General features: G+C 36.4%; 1 protein-coding gene across 4 annotated transcripts in view; it reads left to right on the top strand.

Annotated features, from left to right (window-relative positions):
* The window catches only part of CPS1 (carbamoyl-phosphate synthase 1), a 149,172-nt gene extending 126,226 nt beyond the window's left edge, over positions 1-22,946 (top strand). For all 4 annotated transcript variants that reach the window (XM_017546813.2, XM_037745103.1, XM_037745102.1 and 1 more), the window contains exons 30-39: positions 1,089-1,166; positions 3,564-3,671; positions 5,266-5,355; positions 7,131-7,301; positions 9,769-9,843; positions 12,473-12,571; positions 18,814-18,873; positions 19,622-19,734; positions 20,832-20,961; positions 21,719-22,946. In XM_017546813.2, coding sequence (XP_017402302.1) covers positions 1,089-1,166; positions 3,564-3,671; positions 5,266-5,355; positions 7,131-7,301; positions 9,769-9,843; positions 12,473-12,571; positions 18,814-18,873; positions 19,622-19,734; positions 20,832-20,961; positions 21,719-21,817 — 1,023 coding nt within the window. In that variant the 3' untranslated portion in view covers positions 21,818-22,946. The remainder of the gene's footprint in view (positions 1-1,088; positions 1,167-3,563; positions 3,672-5,265; positions 5,356-7,130; positions 7,302-9,768; positions 9,844-12,472; positions 12,572-18,813; positions 18,874-19,621; positions 19,735-20,831; positions 20,962-21,718) is intronic.
* The last annotated feature ends 118 nt before the right edge of the window (positions 22,947-23,064 follow it).

Raw genomic sequence — 23,064 nt, forward strand, 5'->3', positions numbered from 1 at the left:
TTTTTGAGACAGAGCCTCTGCTCTGCTGCCAGGCTGGAGTGCAGTGGCAGCAATCTCAGAATAGCACATCATTTTAATTGAAGATTTGAGAATCGAAACAATCACTGAGGGAGAGAGTATAGAAGAAAAGGAACAGCTAAGACAGGCACTAGAGGAATACGCGCATTTAAGGCTGAGAAGGGAAGAAAAGCATCACGAATGAGCTTAAGAAAGAAGTACGAAAATGTAGTTTACAGATACCAAAGAAAGAAAGTGTTTTTCAGAAGGCCAGCCTTGTATGATACTGCATTGCATGACAGTGGCCAGAAGGGGTTTGTGTTCAGAAGAAAAGGGGTATTCAGAGAAGGATTCAGGGAGGAGATAGCATGTGACCTAGGCCTTGAAGGATGAGTTGAGATTTAAAAGATGAAGCTGAGAAGAAAAGATAGAATGCATGTAGGGAAAAGACTCATGAAAGCAAGTAAATGCAGGGCCTGGTGAGAAGACGGTGGCCCAGGTTGTTTTAGCCTTTGGTATAGAGGAGAAGATATCTAAATCCTGGAGACCTTCCCTCAACCTCTTCATTTAGTCTGGAGAAAAGCAAGTGGAGTTCAGGTTGCAAAAGGCATCCCGACCCCGACATGAAGGAAATGAGTGTGGACGCTTTAAGATGAGAAGGGGTCTGAAACAGCCAAGAAGAGGATGCTTTAAGATTAATAATTAAAAAAAAAAAAACACTTGATTTTACAGTTGCAAAGCTCATGTTTTAGAAGTGGCATAAGGCAAATCAACTCAAGGCAAAGAATTTTATCTTTAGCTCAATAAGACCAAAACAAAATGCCACTCTCATTCTGAGTTCTCCCACAATTCTCAAAGAGAGATCTGATTTAGGAAATCAAAGTTAGAGAAAGACCCTCTGCCTCACTTTAAGCAGAGAACGACCCTGTTCTTACAACACAGATTAGGTAATAAGTTTATGTAGTATATTCAGCCTTGAGTGTTTTGCAAGTATTGCCCTGATATTTATAATACTTAAGGTACATGGCTTATAGACACTACATACATACTGTTAGCTAAATGTTCTGCTCCTCTGTTTTCCTTTGTGACAGGAGCACCCAGTGGTGCTGACGAAATTTATTGAAGGGGCCCGAGAAGTAGAAATGGATGCTGTTGGCAAAGATGGAAGGGTAAGGGCTGTATTTCCATCTCCTTCATTCCTGCCTCCTCATCATGTTTTTCTTTTAACAATCTTGAAATATTGACAGGTTAGAATTCATGATATCTATAAAACAGGTCTCCAGTAATAGTGGAGAAGCTGTAAAAACAATCAAATTCTCTGGCAATTCAGTTGAAGTGTCATGGGTATCATATTTCCTATGTTTCATACTGTTAGAATTTCTCTTTGATGATATTCAAAAGTAATTATCATCCTGTACACATCATTCCTTTTAAATAGATTTTCTCTCTCATTTTCTTTTGTCTGTGGTTTTCCTTTTATGTTTCAATGGATATTATGAAAATATTCCATACTTTTCTTTCTGAAGTTCCCAATTGAATCCTGGTTTTTCTTCTTTGTTCATTTCTCCCCCTCCTCCCTTTTTATTGGGTTAATAAAGGCAAAGCCAAATAGAGTAAAAGCAGATAATATGAAATTGGCTTACCATATCACATCTTATATATCTAGTTCAAGGAATACCTCTAACTTCAAGGAGAAATGAAAATATGAAGAATGTTTTATTTTAGTTTTCAGTTTATTAATAATGCATTTATGATTTCTCTTCAAAAGTAGGAAGTTATGTTGTAGGGAGTCTATGCCATTTTACTTGCTTTAAGGAAAAATAAAAAGTTAACGTTCATCTTCTGCTTTGCAAATACTTCAAAACACTACTGAAGATGTTAAATCTTTTCATTTTCCTTCCAGATTAGCAGTTTAGAGTAGATCTTGTTAATAAAAATTGTAATGGTATCTACTTACCACAGAATCACATAATCTTAAGTTGAAACACCTTTAGAGATAATTTATTCCAGCCTTCCACCCTCCAAGATAGAAATTTTCTTTACAGCATCCCTGGAAGGTGGTCATACATTTTCTTTTAAATACTTTAGTGATACAAAGCACGACACATTGTAAGATTATATATTGCAGTCACTTTTTTTTGACATCTCAGGTATTCTTTACTTTGAAGTAAGGTCTGTTTCCTTGGAAGTCTTATCCCTGACTTCTTGAATTTCAGAGCAAAAATTTAATCCCTTTCCTTTTCGACATCTTAGGTTTGAAGGTTGAGGTATAAAATAAGAGGAATGTGATACCTATATATGGAAGTGGAGAACGTGAGGCTGGTCTAGAGACATTTGTACTTTCTCAAATACTATACTGGTAAAATAATGCTGGTCTGTCGGCTTTATTTGGCTCTAGGTTGCCAGGATATGTACTTGCCCTAAGGTTTTCTCAGATATTAATCATTGCACATCATCCTGTACTCTCCCTTTTGGAAATGTTCCAGGTTAATCACATAGTTTTTCAATTGCCGTGCTCAGAAATGGGCATAGAACTGCAGGTATATTATGACTGTTGCTGAGCTCAGTGGGGTGAATGCCTCCCCTTTTCTAGACACTTCACCAAAAAATGGACTGTTATTTTATAAATAAGCTCTTGTAAAAAATGAGCTCTTACTTATATGTGGGCTCTTTTATCCTTACAAACATCCTATGAGCAGGTACCATTGTTTTTCCTATCTTACCGAAACCAGAGCTAAGCAGTTAAATCACCTTGCCCAGGTCACAGTAGGATGGAAACTCAAATGTCATTCTTTTTTAAGACATTTATAAATCTGATAAGCAAATATCCTATGTAATTTATTTAGTCTTTTATACCCACCCAATTATTTTCCCTTACTGTCAGCTTCATCACTTCCCAAGGACACACATATTATTAACATATAGGTTATACAGTGACTGAGACCATTGACTTTGGAATCTGACAGATAAGATTCAAAATTCTAACTCAGTCACATACCAGTCACATGAACTTGGGTTATTTATTATTACATTGCTTTCGTTTCCTTACTTCTAAAAAGGGACTAGAATATTTTTCTTTTGACTCCTTCCTCTTTCAAATTTCCATTTAAAGATCTCTTGAAGAGATCTTTGAGACTTATTTTTAGTCCACCTAAGTTGTGCCATTTACCTAGATAGTTATTGAGCTCTCCCACCCTCTTTTCTTTCTTAGTCCCTAAATGATATAGTTTCAGTGCTTTTCAAGTGCTATAGTTTCCTCTCCCATTCTTAAAAGTCAATATGAATTGGTTTCATTTTCCACTTTTCCTGTTACTTATATTCATGCTAATCAGTGGATGGGGGAGGTAAGCTCTCAGCCACTCTTAGCTGCCTCTAGAGGCAATCTGTTACTGCACAGGAGGCCTGGTTAATCTAGGTGCAGCACTTTCTGCTGTGCTCATCAGCAATGTAGCAAGGGAACTGGTCCATGCTCAGTGCATCTGTTAGGACCAAAGGGGTGGGTGAGGGAATAGCTTCCTTGAAGGAGGTACCTGAAAACTCTAAAATCTTTTTTTTTTTTTGGCCAGGTTATCTCTCATGCCATCTCCGAACATGTCGAAGATGCAGGTGTCCACTCAGGAGATGCCACTCTGATGCTGCCCACACAAACTATCAGCCAAGGAGCCATTGAAAAGGTCATAATTTATAAATAAAAGTGGAATGGAAAATGCAACAATAAGAAAAAAAAAAGATATGCAGCAGGTTAAATTTAATGATGAGGGCAACTTCCTTGCTCTCAGTCACCTAGATATTCTAAAGATAATTTTCTTCACTGCCCTTTTGAGCCCCTTTGGTTTTATGTGAATACAGGGGTTCTCAAACTTTATGTGCATCACAGACACCTGGAGAGTTTGTTAAACAGATTGCTGGACTCCAACCCCCAGTTTCTGATTTCATATTTCTGGATCGGGCCCAGAATTTGCATTTTTCACAAGTCCTGAGGTGATGCTGTTAGTCCAGGGATGGCAGAGAACTGCTGCTTTTGGGGATTCTAAGGTTTCAGGGCCACTCACAGGTGAGCAGCATCTGAAGCAGTGCTTATCAGCTAGGAGTGGTGAAACAGGTGTAGACCAGTCACTTGAGAACCTTCTGGAATCTGTACTTTCTGTTCCCACCCTTGACTTCACCTTCAAAAAGCACTTTCTGATATGTCTTTTATGAGCTCCCTTTGAGAGCTGGCCCTTTAAAGAACTGCCCAAGAATTATGACTCTGCCTTAGTACTCAGTATGCACTGCTAGGTGTACATTTAGAGCCTATCATCTCAAATAACCTTTCAGGAGGTCCCATTAGTCTTTAGGTATATTCGATCAGTCTCAGCTATTTTTAGTGAGCTTTTCCAGTGACCCTGCCATCAGAATCCAGGCAGACCTGTCTCTCTGATTGTACATTGGGCTGGATTCTGAAAGTCTTTGTTCTAGAATGTAGAGGTAGCAGGATACTTTGTAATAGGAGAAGCACAAAAGAAAAAAAAGTCCTTGGATCTCAAATGTACTTCAGTTTCTCATGTCAGAATAAATGACCTTCAGAACTCAGGCTTTTCCAAATCTCTCAGAGCTCAATGCATCATAGACTCTACTTCCTTTTATACCCAATTACATTGCTGAACCACTCATGTGAGCGTAATGAGTAAGGAGGTCTTGCTTTTTGTAATCAGTGACGCCTTTTGACTTAGGGACATTCTGACTCTGGTTGAATACAGGGATTCCTGTATGTGACATGCAGGGCCTCCCTGCAGGGAAACACTCTTTCCTTCCAAACATATTATCTACCCGTGTAGAGTCCAGGGCAACAGAAAAGCAACATAAAAGAAATCTCTCTGGTCTCTTTGCAGTACCATGTAATTTCAGGGCCTGTACCTCCCAGCAGGTAGGTCATTAGATTGATATAGAGGTGGGACTGCAGTTTCTGCTGCTAAAGCAACTAGGCTGAAAGGATTCCATTGAACCCTCAAAGTAAAACCAGGTTATATAATTGTAGGTAAATAGGGGAATTTGGCAGAGAGATGATCCTGTAAAATTATTTGTTCTTTACCCTCCTATTATTTTGTGACTATTTATTGCATATTAATAGAAGCCTAATAGTGCCCTCCATTATTATTAAGTAGGTATATAGCTCTCTGTAAAGAGAAATTAGAGACATCTAAATTTAAGGTACTGTGCCTTTTAGAAGGTTTTAAAAAACTAAGATATGTTCTTTAGCACACTATATGATTATCCTTTTTAATTTAGGTGAAGGATGCTACTCAGAAGATTGCAAAGGCTTTTGCCATCTCTGGTCCATTCAACGTCCAATTCCTTGTCAAAGGAAATGATGTCTTGGTAAGAAATGTCAAGGTGCCTGAGAGGACACCCACACTGTGTTAGGTCATGTTGGTTTGCATCTCTCTGGTAATCTTCTCTGTGAACATTGGACACAAAGCAACTGAGCCCCCTGCATCTGTTTGTATCTGAGTGTGGGATGATGCATAACATATAATGTCTACCTTATTTGAAGGCTGGGCCTAGGCTCTAGGTGGCACTGATAAGTCAGTTACAACTTTGTAAAGCACTCTGATACACTGGGAAGGTCACTGTATGCCACCTACAGTATAGTATAGTTGGATACAGTGATACAGACTATTATAAATAAACTGCATGTGTAGAGTACTCATAAATTCCGTATACTGAAATTCTGCTTTACTCCTTACCCAGAGAAGATAGCATTTGCAAAAAATGATACATGAACTAGATTAGTTCTATTTAATTTAGTCTACTTAGTTTAGCTACTCAGTAACTGCCATAGTCTGTTTTGTGTTGCCATAACAAAATACCTGAGTCTGGGTAACTTGTAGAGAAAAGGGGTTTATTTGGCTTATGATACTGGTAGCTAGAAAGTCTAAGATTGGAAAGCTGCACCTGGTGGGGGTCTCAGGCTGCTTCCACTCATGGTGGAGAGTGGGAAGGGAGTGGGCACGTGCAGAGGGTTCAAAAAAAGTGAGGGGGGAAAACCTGAAGAAAACAGACTATTTAACAGCCCATTGTTGTGGATATTAATTCATTCCTATAAGACTGAGAACTCACCCCAACAGGAGAGCATTAATCTATTCATGAAAAATCCACCCTGTGACCCAAATACCTCCCACTAGGCTCCAGTGTCCATCATGGCCACACTGGGGACAAATTGCAACATGAGTTTTGATGAAGACAAACTACATCCAAATCATAGTAGTAACCAACATTGATTTACCTCCTACTTGCAGTCATATGGTAGCTGCAAAAATGTATTAGGCACAGGGTCTGCTCTCAAAAATCTTGTAGTTTAGTGAAGGCCAGGAAAAAGATAAATTTGAGGATAACTATAAGGCAGAGTATCATAGCTGCTAGAGGGGATGTACAAATATAATGGTTTTGGAATTACAGAGCAGAGAGAGCACATTCGCCAGTGTGTGTGCACGAGCATGTATTTGAGCATCCTTATGCTTGATTAGGGGTAGATCACAAAAGACTTCAAGGTAGATTTTGTATTGTGAACTGGATCTTGCAAAACAGTTGGAATTTTGACGAGGTGGGGATGGTAGAGAGACTATTATACAAAGATAGAACATCATCTGTAAAAATGAGAAAATGGCATATTTTTGGACACAGTGAATTGTTCAGTTGAGTGAGATAATTTTCCTTAGTAAATAGTGGAAGGCAAACTGGGAAAGTAAGATTGAGGCCAGGAGAGTAGTATAAGATAAGGACAGTGAGGTCTATTGAAGCAAAAGGACAGAAGGCCTTCAGGGACTAGACTTTAATCTGATGCCAGTGGACATCCAGTGAAAGGTTTTCAGGAGGGGTGTGGGCTTATCTGAGCTCTGCACTAAACTAAATCTGTCAGCAGTGCCTGGGAATGCAATTTGGGAAAAGGCATGAAAGAAAGATTTCAGAGTTCAAAGATACTAACTGAAAGCATCAGGAAAAATCCAAGTAGTGAGGAGAAAAGAGAGAAGATTAGCAAAACAAAAGCTGGTCCCCAGTTAATAACAGCTGGAAACCAGTGGTAGAGAGAGTATTAGTATTGTTGTTATTGGCTTTCAATGTATTCTTTCTCATTTTGAATTTTATCTCTTCAGGTGATTGAGTGCAACTTGAGAGCTTCCCGATCCTTCCCCTTTGTTTCCAAGACTCTCGGGATTGATTTCATTGATGTGGCTACCAAGGTGATGATTGGAGAGAACATTGATGAGAAACCACTTCCAACATTGGATCATCCCATAATTCCCACTGACTATGTTGCAATTAAGGTAACATTTTCAATAATTTATTAGTGATTTTATGAGTTCTGGTGAAATTAAAGGAACAATTTGTCATCAAAAATTGTGTTATGTTTAAAACCTTCTAACTAAAGGGTTGGGCCAGGGATTTATGTTTCCTTTCAATAATGTACTGCAGTTGCATTATAGACAACTTTATGTGAAGTATTGTGCATTTCAAAAATTTTTTAAAACCATCTAGAACTGCATAACTTTAAAATCAAGTAGCTGAGTGAATTATAAGCTTTTTATGCAACTGACACATGATGGTGCTAGTTTAGCTGGTAAATAGAAATCCAGGACATACTTCGTTAGGATAAAGCTTGAATTCTGCCAAGTCTTACATGACTTGTGTAAAAAGGGTTACCCTGTGGGGTTGGTTAAATTCCTACCATGTTGACTACCTTTGCTTAGTCCATAGTTTCTTCAGTGGCACATTTTTTTATTTGAAAAATCGAGACAGCTGTTGCTGTATATGGTGCCGTGAGATTGTTAAAATTGATGGCACCTTTATAAAGAGTGACCAGGAGAACTTAAAGTTTGTTCACTAATTTCCAGTACACATGTATATTTTTAATAATACCTTAATAATAAAGCCATTGTGATCCTTTAGCTGCATCAGTATGATGGTGCACAGAATATAATTATGACCTTTAACTACTTGGCTAGACAGGCATGAGGATTAGTGATATATAAATATATTTGAATTACTTAGATGAAGAACACAATGAAATTAGTATTAATATATTCGTGTAACATTAATATTGATATATTTATGTAACATTGACATATGTCTGATGTTTTCAAAAGGTTCCTGTTCCCATATGTACTAGTGACCTCAACCATAATTCTGTTACGGCTCAGACTTGGACTTCCGACTTTTATGATGGAAACTTGAAGTTGAAGCTGTGAATCAAAAAATCTTTATTAATCTTGCTTAAGCTGATAGTGTAGGATGCCTTGAATTTTATAGTGCATTGAGGTGGAATGTGACTTTTTATGTTGGGAGGAGGCATGGCATTTTAATCCTGGAGACAGGAAAACAAACATATATTGTTAAATCTTTCAGTGGAAAAATAAAGAGAATTTTTTTTTTGAGACCAACAGGTAGCTGGCATTGAAAAATATTTTTTCACTGGAGAGTCTATATATGAAGTTTAAGTTCATATTTCTTTATTAATAGTTGTAGGAGTATGCTTATTTCTTTTAATAAATTGATATATGTGTTTTTAACTAAAAATAATATTGATAAATAGATATGCATTTTTTTTTTTGAGATGGAGTCTCACTCTGCCACCCTGGCTGGAGTGCAGTGCCATGATCTCAGCTCATTGAAACCTCTGCCTCCTGATTTCAAGTGATTCTCCCTCCTCAGTCTCTCAAGTAGCTGGGATTACAGGCACATGCCACTATGCCCAGCTAATTTTTGTATTTTTAGTAGAGACAGGATTTTGCCATATTGGCCAAGCTGGTCTTGAACTCCTGACTTCAGGTGATTGCCTTCCTTGGCTTCCCGAAGTGCTGGGATTACAGGTAGATATCTATTTTTTTTTTAATGCACTGTATCTTCTAGCTTACTCATTTCCTAGTTATTGTATATAAATCTTAATTTTATTCAAATTACTTATTCATTGTCAACCTTAAGAGCCCTAGTGAGGCTAGTGGGTATCAACGGATGGGGAAATAGGGAAGCTGAAGTGCAGAAATAATGCCACTTGACCAAGATGATCCAGTGAAATGACTTCCAAGGTAGAATTCCCATCATAATTTAGACTGGGTGCCAGAATCAATGGAGGAATTGATTACAATTCCTCCATGTACCAGATAAGTGGACATACAGCAAGAAACAAGAACTTAGTTCTTCACGAATTGCATTGGTAAAATAAATGAAATGGAGGCACTCCTATATTCTAGCTCATATGAAAGTTCTGTGCAAAAGTGTTTCCAAGCAGAATGTTTTTCAAAGCTTTTAAGAGGTGTCAACAGCAGTTTAATGTCTCAGAAGCCGGCTTACAGGCAGCCATTTTTGGCAAGGCGGCTTGTTGCAAGTTCAAATGATCAGAACAACAAGAGGAATGTTTCTAAAGCCTATCAAAGAGAAAAAAAGTGTTTGAACTCTGTCTGGAGAGACCAATGCCCAGTGGACTTTGAAATCATTCCAATAAGAATATGCATGGGCCAGATTAGAAACACTGGTCCCAACTGGTCTCAGGGGCCCTATTTACAGAATTAATTTGTGATTATTTAACCTTAGGTTTTGGCCAAGAGCTCAAGAAATTCTAGGAAAGGAGTGTTAAAGCTATTTTTCAAGTCGGATGCTTGGACCCAAAAGATTTTTTACATGTCTACTGTAGCCTAAATGAATCCTGTGAGAGATGATTCACTAAATGTATTTATCCTCTCTTATTCATTGTCTACTTTTCCCTCGCATAATTTTTCTTCCTGTTTTTTCTGTTAGGCTCCCATGTTTTCCTGGCCCCGGTTGAGGGATGCTGACCCCATTCTGAGATGTGAGATGGCTTCCACTGGAGAGGTAAGCAGTTAATAATCTGTGAGAATTTTCATTAAATCTACTTTGAAATCTATGGTTTTATGATTTGAATATGGTAAAATAAAGGGAATATAAACTTCTGCTATCAGAGTAAGTCTCAGAGGGCTCACAAATTTTGAATTTAAAAAATAGTTTACTTCTATTTGGAATAGGGTCTAAATTCTTATTTATAGTTTAACATGGGAATATAATACACGTGTCTCTAATTTATTTTCACATGAGAACATCTTCCAAGTATTTCTTTAGACATCCTAGTAAATATCTTCTTTGTCTTACTATTTAAAGGTTCTCAGGTCTCTCTGTAACAGCACCTCATCCCCTGCCTTGCTGCCATGAAATTAAATCATTTGATTTTTACTAGTAATGTGGAGAAATATAGCATTCATTATAAAGATCATAGACCTAAACATGTGGAATCTTCAGATACATACAAAATTTCAGGACTACTTTTAATCTCTTGGGTATTATCTAAAAACTATAATGGGATTGGCCACTGGATGTCCCTCTTCGCTTGTGTTGGGGCTATGTCAGCTGAAGGTTTCTTTAAGACTGTGAAATGTGTTTCTTGTACAGAGCTGTCAGATTCTAGAAAGTTCTCTCCATGTCAGTGTCAGGACATTTTATGAATCACCTAGCCCTTGACAGACTTACTAGATACAACCTTCAGATTCTCATCAGTGCACATCCGAGTGGCAATCTCAGACTGGGAGCCATCATTGTTTCTTCCTGGTATTAAGGAAATACTAAAAGGAGAAAATACTTAATTGCAACAAAGTATGTGATGTTTTATATGGTTGCCTGGTTACAAGCAAGATCTGTGATGAGAAGCCAAGTGAGACAAGAAGGCAGGCAGTCAGGAATAAATGGCTGTCCTGTTTGTATTTGGCGTCTTTGAAAGGGGACTCTTTGCCTCTTTGTTGCTTCTTTTAATTTAAGGTCAAGAAAACCTTACATTTTAAATGAGGGTGCTATATATGTTACATCTTCAGTCAGTTTAAGGAGATACTCCAGGTTCTTCTAGATCCCATGGTCACTACTACTAGTAATTCTGATTTCATCTGGCCTAGGGATTGGGTCAGAGAGAGATCTGTTTTCTCTCATGCTGTTTTCTTTAGAGTGACAAATTTGTTTTCAGTGCTTATGTTCATTCTGCTTCCATACATACATTATTGGAGTTATTGAAATATAAAAAAAGAATGAGAAATTTAGCTCCCCTTTGTTATATTTGTTTCTCAAGTATAAAGAAAGAGAATTCTTCTTCCATTATTTGAAAGAGTCATATTTCCAAGTGTCATAAAGTATAATATTACAAGGTCTGTTTTATTACTGAAATCAGAATTCTAGCTTAGTAAAATCTCAATTATGCTTCAAAGAGACATTTTACGTGCCCAAATGGCTTGTTGTAGGAGTAAATAAACCTCTAGCTACTGATATAAGTAAGGGACATTTTATGTTCCTAGTGGTAAAATAGGGATGTTAGTCCTAATCCTTAATGGCACATTTAACTAATTTCTGTGGTTCTGTAGAAAATTGTTAAAACTTCATCTATGTTGTCGCATCTGTACTTATGATGGGATTGCCCAATTCTTTTCAGTAGAATTTGAGACTCACTAAGTTAGCTTGACCTTATTTAAGTTGGTTGCTCAGTACTTGACTGAGCAAAATATTCACTGTGGAGGGAAAAGCAGCAGCCACATTTACTGGTGGCTTACATAAGAACTTTTCTTGCATAGAAAGGGTAATTTGCTTAAAAAATGAATTTATCCATCAGTGGTATTTACTCTAATGGGGGTTACATACCTGTGCCAAATGATGATATGCATGGCAGAATTGACTCCTATCAGGTTTAAATATACCACTTGTTCTATAATCATGTGGGCTATTTGACTTGTAGTTTTATCGTAGCACAATTATCCTAAACCTAAATGAAACTTCTATATACTCTAACATTAGTGTATATGTTAGTTTGTTTGGAATTGTTTTTCTCCCATATGGCTGTGGGTATTCAGGACTAGTAGGAGGATATTTTGGTTCATTTTCTGAAAATGATTTTTTTAAAAAGGTTCCTTTGAGCTTTTTTCATGGAGTTATTAAATTTCTCAGAAGGCTGTCTCATAACCTCTATGAAATGACTCCAAACCAATTCAGCAGTTATGCATTTCTGTTACTGACCAGTAAATTCATGCACGGTATATAAGACATGTACTTTTATTTAAACAGTAAGTCATATTAACATTCAGAAATTTACCACATTATGGACCAGAAGCTGTGATTTGTATCCAAATAACTCACAGTAGAATCCAGTTATGTTGCCCCATTGAGTGTTGTTGGATAGAGAAAGAATTGCATATTCATTCATTATGCTTAATTAAAAACATAAGATACATCTGCCCTGGCCAGCCTTTTAATCCCTGGATTCAGATTGCATGGTCTTTGGGCAACATTAATAAAATCTGCAGAAGGAGTCTATGAGTAAAGTACTTTCCGTGTGTGTGTGTATGTGTGTGTGTGTGTCTGTCTGTGTGTGTCAATTTTAATTTCAATTTTTGGTAGGAGTGGTTTGACTATTCTTTGCATCCTGTATTTTAATTTTTTATTTATTCCTGAACAGGTGGCTTGCTTTGGTGAAGGTATTCATACAGCCTTCCTAAAGGCAATGCTTTCCACAGGATTTAAGATACCCCAGAAAGGCATCCTGATTGGCATCCAGGTAAGTGGTGTGTGGCTGTGTGCTTGTCCGTGGTCATACATGGTGAGTGGTGAGGGGAAAGGTAGAATGTTAATTGTGGCATAGAAGAGGGGAGATTTGTTTTACATTTCAGTTTATGGCAACTTACAAGAAGAAGGAGCATTTTTTCTCTATTTGCCTCCTTATTTTGCCTTCTGTTCCATCAGCCCAAGAATAAAATACAGACAGAAAGAAAATGTTTCTAGTGAAGGGATATTTGTTCTAAATAGGATCCAGGGTACCTTAAAAAGGAATCTCTTATTCTTTGGTTTTGTATTTTCTATATGTTTTACTCTTAGCTCTTCATCCTTAGTTCCTGAACATAGGAATTATGTGAGGTTGGGTCTCACTTCCTCTGTTTCTCCTTATTTTTCTCTGTCTCTTGATTTTCCTCCTTGCCAACTCATCCATGTCTATAGTACCTACTCTTCTGTCTATAATTACCACCTGTAAACTTACATCCTCAGCCATCCCATATTTCCAACAAGCTGCTGGATACCTCCACCTGAATATCTCAAATTCAACATTTCTCAAACTGAAGTCGTTTCTGTTCTCTCCTGACAATCGCTTCTTCCTTCCTTTCATTCATTCGGTCCTTCCTATTTCAAACACTACTAAATGCCAAGGATTCAAAGTTGAATACATGGATGTTATCTGATGAAGTTTCTCAACTTAACACTTCAGATCGAAAGTTTTGGAAGGGTAGTGACTTAATGGGCCTAAGAAAAATCAGCTTATTTCATAGTAAATTGTGTATATTGTGAAAGTTCTTGGAATATTATTCTTTGGTAAGCTTTCTAGGTCAAAGTAGGGTGAAATGAATATCTTTATGCAATGAAAAAGGCATTGTCAATGTATTGATGTTAAGTGAAATGTAAATCTTAAGGCAAAATGATAGGAAACTTCTATTATTGTTTGGAATAATTATTGCAAGAGTGTACAAACTGTCCTATTTGTAAATTTCCTAAAAAAAAATACTAGAGGCTTCCCAACTGGTCATTCATTTTTATTTGAGATTAGTAATTCTTGGGTCCTATAAAAAACAACAAATGGTCTTATATAATATCCCTGCTGTGCTTTTAATAAGCTCAAACTCTGCATGGCTACATAAAAATCAATAAAAATATAATTAGAACAGTACCAGGTATTCTCAAGCCAGTGGGTGATTATTTTAGATTCCATCTCATTAGGGTGTCTTAATATTAGCAAATTAGACTCTGGAGACTATACAGATAGTGGCTTTGGAGAAGTTTCAGCAAAGAGTAACTTGGGATTTTGCTTTATAAAGGTACCAAAAGGATGATGGTGAATAGTTAAAGCAGAGGCTAACAAGATGACTTGCAATTGTGAAGCTTAATGGCAGTTTAGAGACAAATCACACCATATGAGAGACTCATCACATTATAAATGGGTATTAAGTATTATTAAGTCCCAAGTAGGAGAATATTTGCCCAACTTCCAGTTATGGCTTAAAGTTTAATGTGAGACCTGGGGGCATTCAGAGAAGACCATGCCCTTAAGTCCACATCTTCACATCTAATCATAATAGTGCTAACATTTTAAAATGCCAGTTTAAGAAGGCAGTGGTGTATAAAATTGTGCCTTGTTTGGTTCTAGTGCTGCAGGGAAATGTGAAGCAAAAATTAATTTGATCCCTATGAAGTATTTGTGTAATTTTAGCATTAGTGGACAGAATTTTGCTTTGTAGGGGAAAAGAGGGTTTTTTAGGGGAAAAAAATGTTTTCTTAAAGCAGTGAGATCTGTCTATTGAAATTCTACCTTTCAATACTTTCCTTTTTAAAGGAATAATCATTCTAGCAGCTACATGAGTTGTTGTGAAGAACTTTCTGCACATACATATTTAAAAATATATTAAGAAGTATTTAAAGAATACTTAATAAAATTACACTTAAGAAAATATTTACAGCCATGGTAAAATTGATCGGCTAATGCATAGTTTCTTCATTACTACGTGTAGCATTTTCATTCATGGTGATTTTTTAAAATGTAGTCTGATAAACTGACAAAGCATGATAGAATATACTAAATAGAGAGTTAATAGCTATAAAACTTACTTAACTACTTCTTAGTTAGAATGGGACCAAATCTAATCTCAACTTTTTACTGCAGCTTCATAACAATTGCAGAGAAAGTAATTAGGGTTCCATATTTTAGGATACATTGTACTTTTAAAAAAACATTTTATTTAACGTGATCCCACTTGGTCAGAAGAACTCATATAAACACTTCTGGATATAAAAAGTTAAAACTGAAAATGGCACGAAAAAGAACTGCTAATATATAAATGGGAGTTAGGGATAGTAAATCCAATGGAAGGCATCTAGCTGAGGGTGAGTTATGTTATGAAGTTCCAAGGCAACTTGTTATATGGCAGTCTTTCTAACTTAAATTTCTTTTATCTTCCCACCCTACTCCTTCACACATACAGACTCCCTGCTTCTGGCCTTCCAAAGTTAAATCCAATGGGTCAAAGTATCTTGGAAGTTTGAAATATTCGTAACATCAATCCTGTAACTAGGACTTAGGATAAAAGAATCAAGATGTAGATTTTGTCAAAGGATCCTTGTCAAACCATTACATGCCCTGTGTCTCTACCAAGGCATTTCTGACATAAGAAAGGCATAATACAGGTTTATATGGCAACAAAAATCATCTTCGATTTTTCTGTAATATTTCTAGCCACCTTTCTTCGCATTAGGATTTATTTTTAGTTGCTGTGAGTAGGCAATCTGCCTTGTTTTGAAGTTTTCTGGAAGATCCTTTAACAATAAATGATTTACTCTAGAGTAGATCAAGAGCACTCGCTGTTTTTTCCTCTCTGATTGGGCTATTCAGTGATGCTTGTGGAGTGGCAAGCACCAATCTGACATCTGTGCTTCAGCATTGCTCAGAAACACAAAGCAAGCATTTTACTTGAAAAGACAACGCCAAGTGGCATGAATAACCTTTTATCTTTAATACGGAATCATTAGGAAGAACCATAGACTTGTCAATCCAGAGGTCCCCGTAGAATCCACAGGCATCACATAGTATTAACTTGGCTTTCTTTTCTGTAGCGAGGAGTTGGATAAATGTGAAAATGATCATTGGAGGAAATATATATTTTTTTCACCTTTAAAGGACTGTCTTCTTTATAAACATTTCCAAGAAAATAAATCAGCTTGTACTTTTCACCTTTAGTAACGAATGGTTTCTTACACAGGTATTTTCAGTCAGCTTTTAAATCTGAGGCTACTCAGATGCAAGCTGACAGCTGTAATTTCTTTTTGTAGAGAGGCTGTTTTATGTGTCATAAGTGTTCAATACATGTTTGATAGAAGTTTATAATGTGCCTATGGAAGCCAACACCCAGACCAGAAGGTAGAGTGGTTCCCTGGCTGGGAACTGTCAATACTGTCATGTTGGATATTTATCTTTTCCACCTGGGGGACAACACTGAAACAGCTCCATAATGAGGTTCTCCGTGGTGTCTGCAGGTCTTAGAGTACTTGCTGACTTATTTTTACTTTAAAATGGCAAAGAAAAAAAAATTACATTCTAGTACTCCCCCCTCAACATTTTTCATTGTAACTTTAGCCAAGGTTAACACATCTTGACCTCATATTACAAAATGGGTGAATTATAGTCTTCCTATCCCCTGTTTCCCCACTTTCCTGAACTTAAGTATGCATCAAAATCACCCGGAGGGTTTGTGAAACAACAGATTGCTAGGATCCACTCCCAGAGTTCCTGATTCAACAGATCTCAGATGGGGTTCAAATTTTCATATTTTTAATAAATTCCCAGGTAATGCTGATGCTGCTCTCTCAGAGACCACAATTTGAGAACCACTCTACTTGAGCGATGGTACTTTAGAAACCTGGTTAAAAGTTATGTTGGCACTTATTATTATCAAATATATTATCAGGGAATTTTTGCTAAGGGAAAGTATAAAAGATTGAGAAAAGTTGAGTGCATGATTAATGTATCAGTTAGTAAGTAGCAGAGATCATTATACTAAACCTTCTAATGTGATTTGGTACTTACTGAAGTCTCTTCTGTTTTTAGCAGAAGATCACAATGTAATGTTCTATATTAGGGGGATTTAACGACATTCAGAAGTTCATTTTTGACATTTCATGTATATTTGTTATATACCAAGGAATCTTAAAACATGAAAAAAAATTATATGCTATTGAATTTAGCCCCTTGTTTTTTCCAAGGTGAATCAAACTTGAATTGTCGTATTCTTCTGTCTAACCCATTGTCCTGATATCACTAAGAGTTATTCTCTAATTTGTTACTTGTTTATTTTTTTATGTCTAACCATGAGCTTCTTACATCTAAGCTCATTTCTTCCTGTTTGGTTCTAAGTGGAAATGAAAAGCTACTGTCCTAGGCATGGCTACAATTCATGCTCCATAAGACAGTCATGAATAACCCCTGAGCCTGCCTCAGCTGAAATTCATCCAGTTGCATTTATCTTTTCTATTTGCCAATCGTTTCCTCTTATAAAACAGCAGTTCTGGGATTGAGAGGGCCAGAATCTAAAATAATTTTATATTTGAACATAGTCTTTGAGGTCATTTATTAGGATTTAGATCTGTGCTCTGCTCGGAAAGCATCAGCAAGTAAATACTAGGGGGTGTTATGGGCTAAACATTATCAAAATTGTGCAAGAATCACATGTGTTTTATTGTCACATTTCTTAGTTTATGACTCTGAAATAAAATCATCTGATTTTTTCCAGGCATCACTAATATGGTTTATAAACAGATTACAAGACATTTGCTGACGTAATCAGCTTATGTCATCTGTTTAAAAACTTTTTACAAGGGAAACCAACAAGAATGTTCCTATTTAAAGAAGAATGTATATTTTTAACAGTATATGATTTTAAATATGCCAGCTCAGTTACTCAGACACTCATATTAATGAAGTCAAGTTAGGGTTTGATCTTTGGGTAGGTCACCTAGCTTTTTTTCTTTCATCCTGACCACTGTATGGCAAACACTAGCTCTTGATCACAGGACTTTTCTTCAGAACTAAGGAACTCCTTATGGCAATGGGCAGGAGTCCAGGGAAGGTAGGGCCTGGACACTAGACAGGTCTACATGGGGTCCTAGGAAGGACACAGCAATGAACTATAGGGAAATATCTGAACAGTGAGATGGAGCATTAGGAAAGCCTGTGTGGAAATGAAATGCATATCAATGAGGGGGCAGTCAGTTTGGGTTGTAAGTGTCATTGTGGGTAGAGGACCCCAGGCTTGGAAACTAAGATGCAATGGCAGGAATCTAGTCTTTGGGGTGACTGAAAAAACAATTCTTTTAATCATATTAATATTTATTGAGAACTAATGGGCAAGTAACTGTGCTGAATTATAATACTAAAACTTAAGTAGTGCTTACTTCTAAATTAGTTTATTGAACACTCATACTAATGTAAGAATCGTTAGTACTGTTTAACAGATGAAGAAACTGCATCATAGAGTCATTAAGTAAGACATTCAAGGTCACACAGTTGAATAAGGTGTGGAGCCTCAAAGAGTAGAAATACTACTATTGCCATCACTGCTTTAGAAGTGAAGGCCAAAGACATTAACTTTCTGAATCACACACTGCTAGTGAATGGTGAAAGCCAGGGTTTAAAATGCAGCTGACTTTAGAGCTCATTCTTTAACTGCAACTTTTTATTGCCTCAGAGTAAATGCAAAAAATGAGTTCCAAATGATTGAGTTATTGCAGGGACTTGGGCATGAGCTACCAGGAAAATGACCTAGTTATTGAAGAGTAGTACAAAATTAGAGCTCAGAAATAAAAGCAGGTTGAATAGGCAAAACAGCTGGCTTGACTCAGTACTGGCTCCTAACCCACATACCTTTTAAGTCCTCCCTGACCAAGAAAAGGATCCTTGCAGAACTGGGGCGGATCTGAACTTACAAAGACCAAGTGGATTAAACAGAGGATAAAGGGAGTGGGAACAAGGTGAAAAGCAGAGAGCAAGATAATGTGGATGGAATTTCATCGATATTGGAGTATAGCTAAGAACTCATACTCAACGTAGAAGGATGAGGGGATAAAACTTGTCATCTTTGAACATTAAGTGTCTAGCAACATATGGCATTGCCTTTTAAGATGTTGTAAGAAAATACCAAATTGCATATGATTGCTAAATGAAGAGCATGTATATCTAGAAAGTGAATTTTGTGCAATTCCTTTTAGCAATCATTCCGGCCAAGATTCCTTGGTGTGGCTGAACAGTTACACAATGAAGGTTTCAAGGTATGTTCATTAGTGTCAAGTTGTTTTCTGTCAGCATGGACACTGTCCACAAATCAAAATATTGCAGAATATTGGAAAAGAAATAGCCCCAAATATGTCCTTTTGACATGAAAGGTTTAACTAACTGGTAGTTTCAAAACTTACAGTAAAATAACTAAAAAGTTGGGTTTTAACTTTTAACAAAATTACTACAAATTCAATAGAAGTTGCCAGCTAAAAACTGAGAAAGTTTAGCTCAAGCACAATTGAGACAAAATTCCAATACATTTCCATATGTTTTTCCTTTTCTGTTTTCATATGAGATTATAGCTTCTAGCTGTGACAGTTACAGGCAAAACTTCTTTGCAGTGAATACCTCCACACAAAGCCTGGTTGAGTAAAACAAAATTATTCCCAAGGATTATCATGGGCCTGTGGCCATAGAGATTTGTTGACCTGATAACAAGGAATTATCATACATGAATATTTGAGAAATTATTAAATTTCTAGAAAATTATTGAATTATTAAATTCAAATTAAATACATTATTAAAATATAAAAACAATTAAAATTGAGGTTCTTATTTAAAACACTGCAAATATATAAAAAATATTTAAATTGCCATGCCTCTGGACTCTGAATCCAAGTCTCTATCCATGGCACTATACTACTTCTCATGTTCAGCAATTACTTCTTTATGTTTTACATGTTCCATAAAAATAAGAAATCACTGTAATATGGTAATTGATTTTTTTCTTTTTAAATGCAGCTCTTTGCCACGGAAGCCACATCAGACTGGCTCAATGCCAACAATGTCCCTGCCACCCCAGTGGCATGGCCATCTCAAGAAGGACAGAATCCCAGCCTCTCTTCCATCAGAAAGTAAGAACTAGGCATACTTTTCTGAAATAATTTAGAGGATTAACTTTGAGAACCAGAATATGAATATTTCACCTTACTCAATTGCAAGTCTTTTAAAACAAATTTTAAAATGGATACATTTGTGGATGATCAAAAACTTTACTCTCCATTGCTATGGAATATATAATGTCATGTGTACATGGTGATATGAAACATATTTCAAAATACTTCTTAGTAAAAATGATTTCCTTGATGGAAACAAGTGAGAGCATGAAGAATGTAATGCAGTACTTCATATTTCATGTCAAACTTATATTGTGTTTAGATATGTATATCAAGTATAAGACGACCAGCTATATTTCACTAAGATTGTACATAATAAATCAGTCAATTTGTTGAGCACTTACTACGAACATTCCTTGACCAGGTTTTTATGCCTTAGACCATATCATCATTAGATTTTGTAAGACATGTTATTTCAGTAGATTGTGTGAATCTTCTGGAATACCATTGAATCAACCCTTAAAGATCTATGTGGCATAATTGCATAGGAGATAATTCTGTGCTACTTTAAGATATTACAGCCCACAGAATGGCTGTGCCATTCTATGCGATATGTTATTTGTCAAGGTTCTTAAGTAGCCAACACATAAATTACTATCACTTTAATAAAATAATGGCATTGTGTTCAAACCTTAGCAGGCTTCCAAGGATGTAATAACTCCTTGTTTGGGGCTGTGTAAAATGATAATTATCACTAGTTAGGAGGTAATAAAGTTAATGTGGGAGTGGGAGCATGGGGGTGAAAGGACATTCAATGCTGGAGGGATCACCTCTTTTTAAAAAATAATATCTACCAAATAACCAATTCTTAATGAGTGAACAGACAGCATTTTAAAGAGAAAACAAACATCTGTATTCCATTAGTTATATAATAAAAAATTATAATCCCTATATAAGTGTAACTTAAACATCTACTTGGCAATAGAAGAGGGTAGATGGCAATCAACTCAGCAGTGCATTGACTTGAATGGCCAAGAGAGCAATTTATGTTAGTATTTTTTAAACTAACTATAAAATAGGCGTTGTCATCTGTAAGTTATTGTTTATTTTTCCAGATTGATTAGAGATGGCAGCATTGATCTAGTGATTAACCTTCCCAACAACAACACTAAATTTGTCCATGATAATTATGTGATTCGGAGGACAGCTGTGGATAGTGGAATCCCTCTCCTCACTAATTTTCAGGTATAGTCTTCCTGGGATATAGACTGGATGGGAGTTTTGTTTCTGTGCCTCCCTTAAGAGTGTTAATCAGTAGATGCACATCTCTCTTTTCCCCTCTTTGTAACTTTCAGGATAGAGAGGAATTTTTTATAGCATCTAAAATATAATGATGCTAACATGGTAGGTCATGGTCTAAATGGAACCACTGGTGATCAAGCAATTGCGATAATCAAAGGCCATGGATGGCTGTGGCTTTCTCTACAATTATCCTTTGAATAAAAAGTGACAGTATGACATGAAATAAAGATACAAACTTTTATTCCATTGTTTCTAAATGAAAGCCACCACATAAAAGCAACAGGTTAATGATAATTGAAGGTCCTGATGAACAAATGCTTGCTCAATTCACAGAAAATGATTGTGTGAGGCATGTTCAGTTTCACTTGGACATGATCCATCAAATTTATCACAGGGAGGAACAGAGTGGAGACTCATTAACTTTCTGCCTATCTTATTTATTTTTTATCCTGAGTCAGTTTTAATCTCTTTGGGAGAAGAAATAAGGTTATTCACAGTGATGTCTGAGATATAAAAGAAAGTTCCCATGGTGAGGTCTGAGACACAGGAGAAAGCCTCCATTAAATTTAAAAAAATTATGCTTTTTATCCCATATCCCTTTGAAAACTGGGAGCAGACACTTGTGACTTTTCAACGCTGATTCATTAAAAATTCACTTTCATCTCATGTAGGTTGCTGATTCCTACCATTATATTTTCAGGTGACCAAACTTTTTGCTGAAGCTGTGCAGAAGTCTCACAAGGTGGACTCCAAGAGTCTTTTCCACTACAGGCAGTACAGTGCTGGAAAAGCAGCATAGAGATGAAGACACCTCAGCCCCATTATTAAATCAACCTGAGCCACATGTTATCCAAAGGAACTGATTCACAACTTTGTTTCCCAGAGATGAATATTGATACTTAAACTTTATTTCAGTTTACTTCTTCATGACTTAATATCCCATATCTTTTGCAATTAAGTTGTCAGTCACTTCTTCAAAACCTTACAGACCTTCCTAAGTTAATTACTCTTCATGAGGTTTCATCCATTTACTAATACCTTATTTTTGGTGGACTAGGCTTGCCTATGCGCTTATTTGCAGCTTTTTACATTTTATGGTGCTGATTAATAGTGATCAAGGTAGGAAAAGTTGCTGTTCTGTCTCCTGAATTCTTTCTATTCTTTAAGATACTCTATTTTTAAAATAGTATCTGCAAACTCAGGACCCTTTAACAGGGCAGGGTACTCTAAAAACTTGATAAAATGAAATATAGATTTAATTTATGAACCCCTCCATCATGATGTTTGTGCATTGCTTCTTTTTTGATCCTCATTCTCACCCATTTGGCTAATCCAGGAATGTTATTATCCCTTCCCATTATATTGAAGTTGAGAAATGTGACAGAGGTATTTAGTGAATGGATTTCTTTTTTTCTTTTTCTTTCTTTCTTTTTTTTTNTTTTTTTGAGATGGAGCCTCACTCTGTCACCAGGTTGGAGTGCAGTGGCACAATCTTGGCCCACTGCTACCTCTGCCTCCTGGGTTTGAAGCAATTCTTTTGCTAAAGTATGGATTTCTTTAAAGAACACTGGTTTGCAATTTTATTTTCTGGACTACATCAGCAGATGATAGACAGTGTTTATGTAGATTCATTGTTGTTATCATTGAATTTTAACTTGGGCCAAGTGAAGTATTCAGGTTTTTGCCATTCACACTCTCCCCACTTTTGGAATAACTTGGAAGTCAGGTTCATTTCCTTAAAATGATGGATTCTGTTGAACTATGGGGTCCCACACAGCACTACGAATTCCACCCACTGTAGGGGCAAGAACACCATTCCTTCTACATATAAGAAAAGTCTTTTCCAAAGGGCAGACTTTGTTACTTTTAAATGTTTTCTGTTATTACAAGTGCTCTAATTGTGAACTTTTAAATAAAATACTATAAAGGTATAATGCAGTTGTATCCGTGCATTTATTTATTTTACATTGATGTACAAAGATTAGTTTACTTCTATGATAAAACAGGGTTTTGGGCCACGATTGCATTGCTTATGTATGTTTTCCA

Source organism: Cebus imitator, unplaced genomic scaffold (assembly GCF_001604975.1).
Source record: "Cebus imitator isolate Cc_AM_T3 unplaced genomic scaffold, Cebus_imitator-1.0 Scaffold191, whole genome shotgun sequence".
In the NCBI taxonomy this organism is placed as follows: Eukaryota; Metazoa; Chordata; class Mammalia; order Primates; family Cebidae; genus Cebus; species Cebus imitator.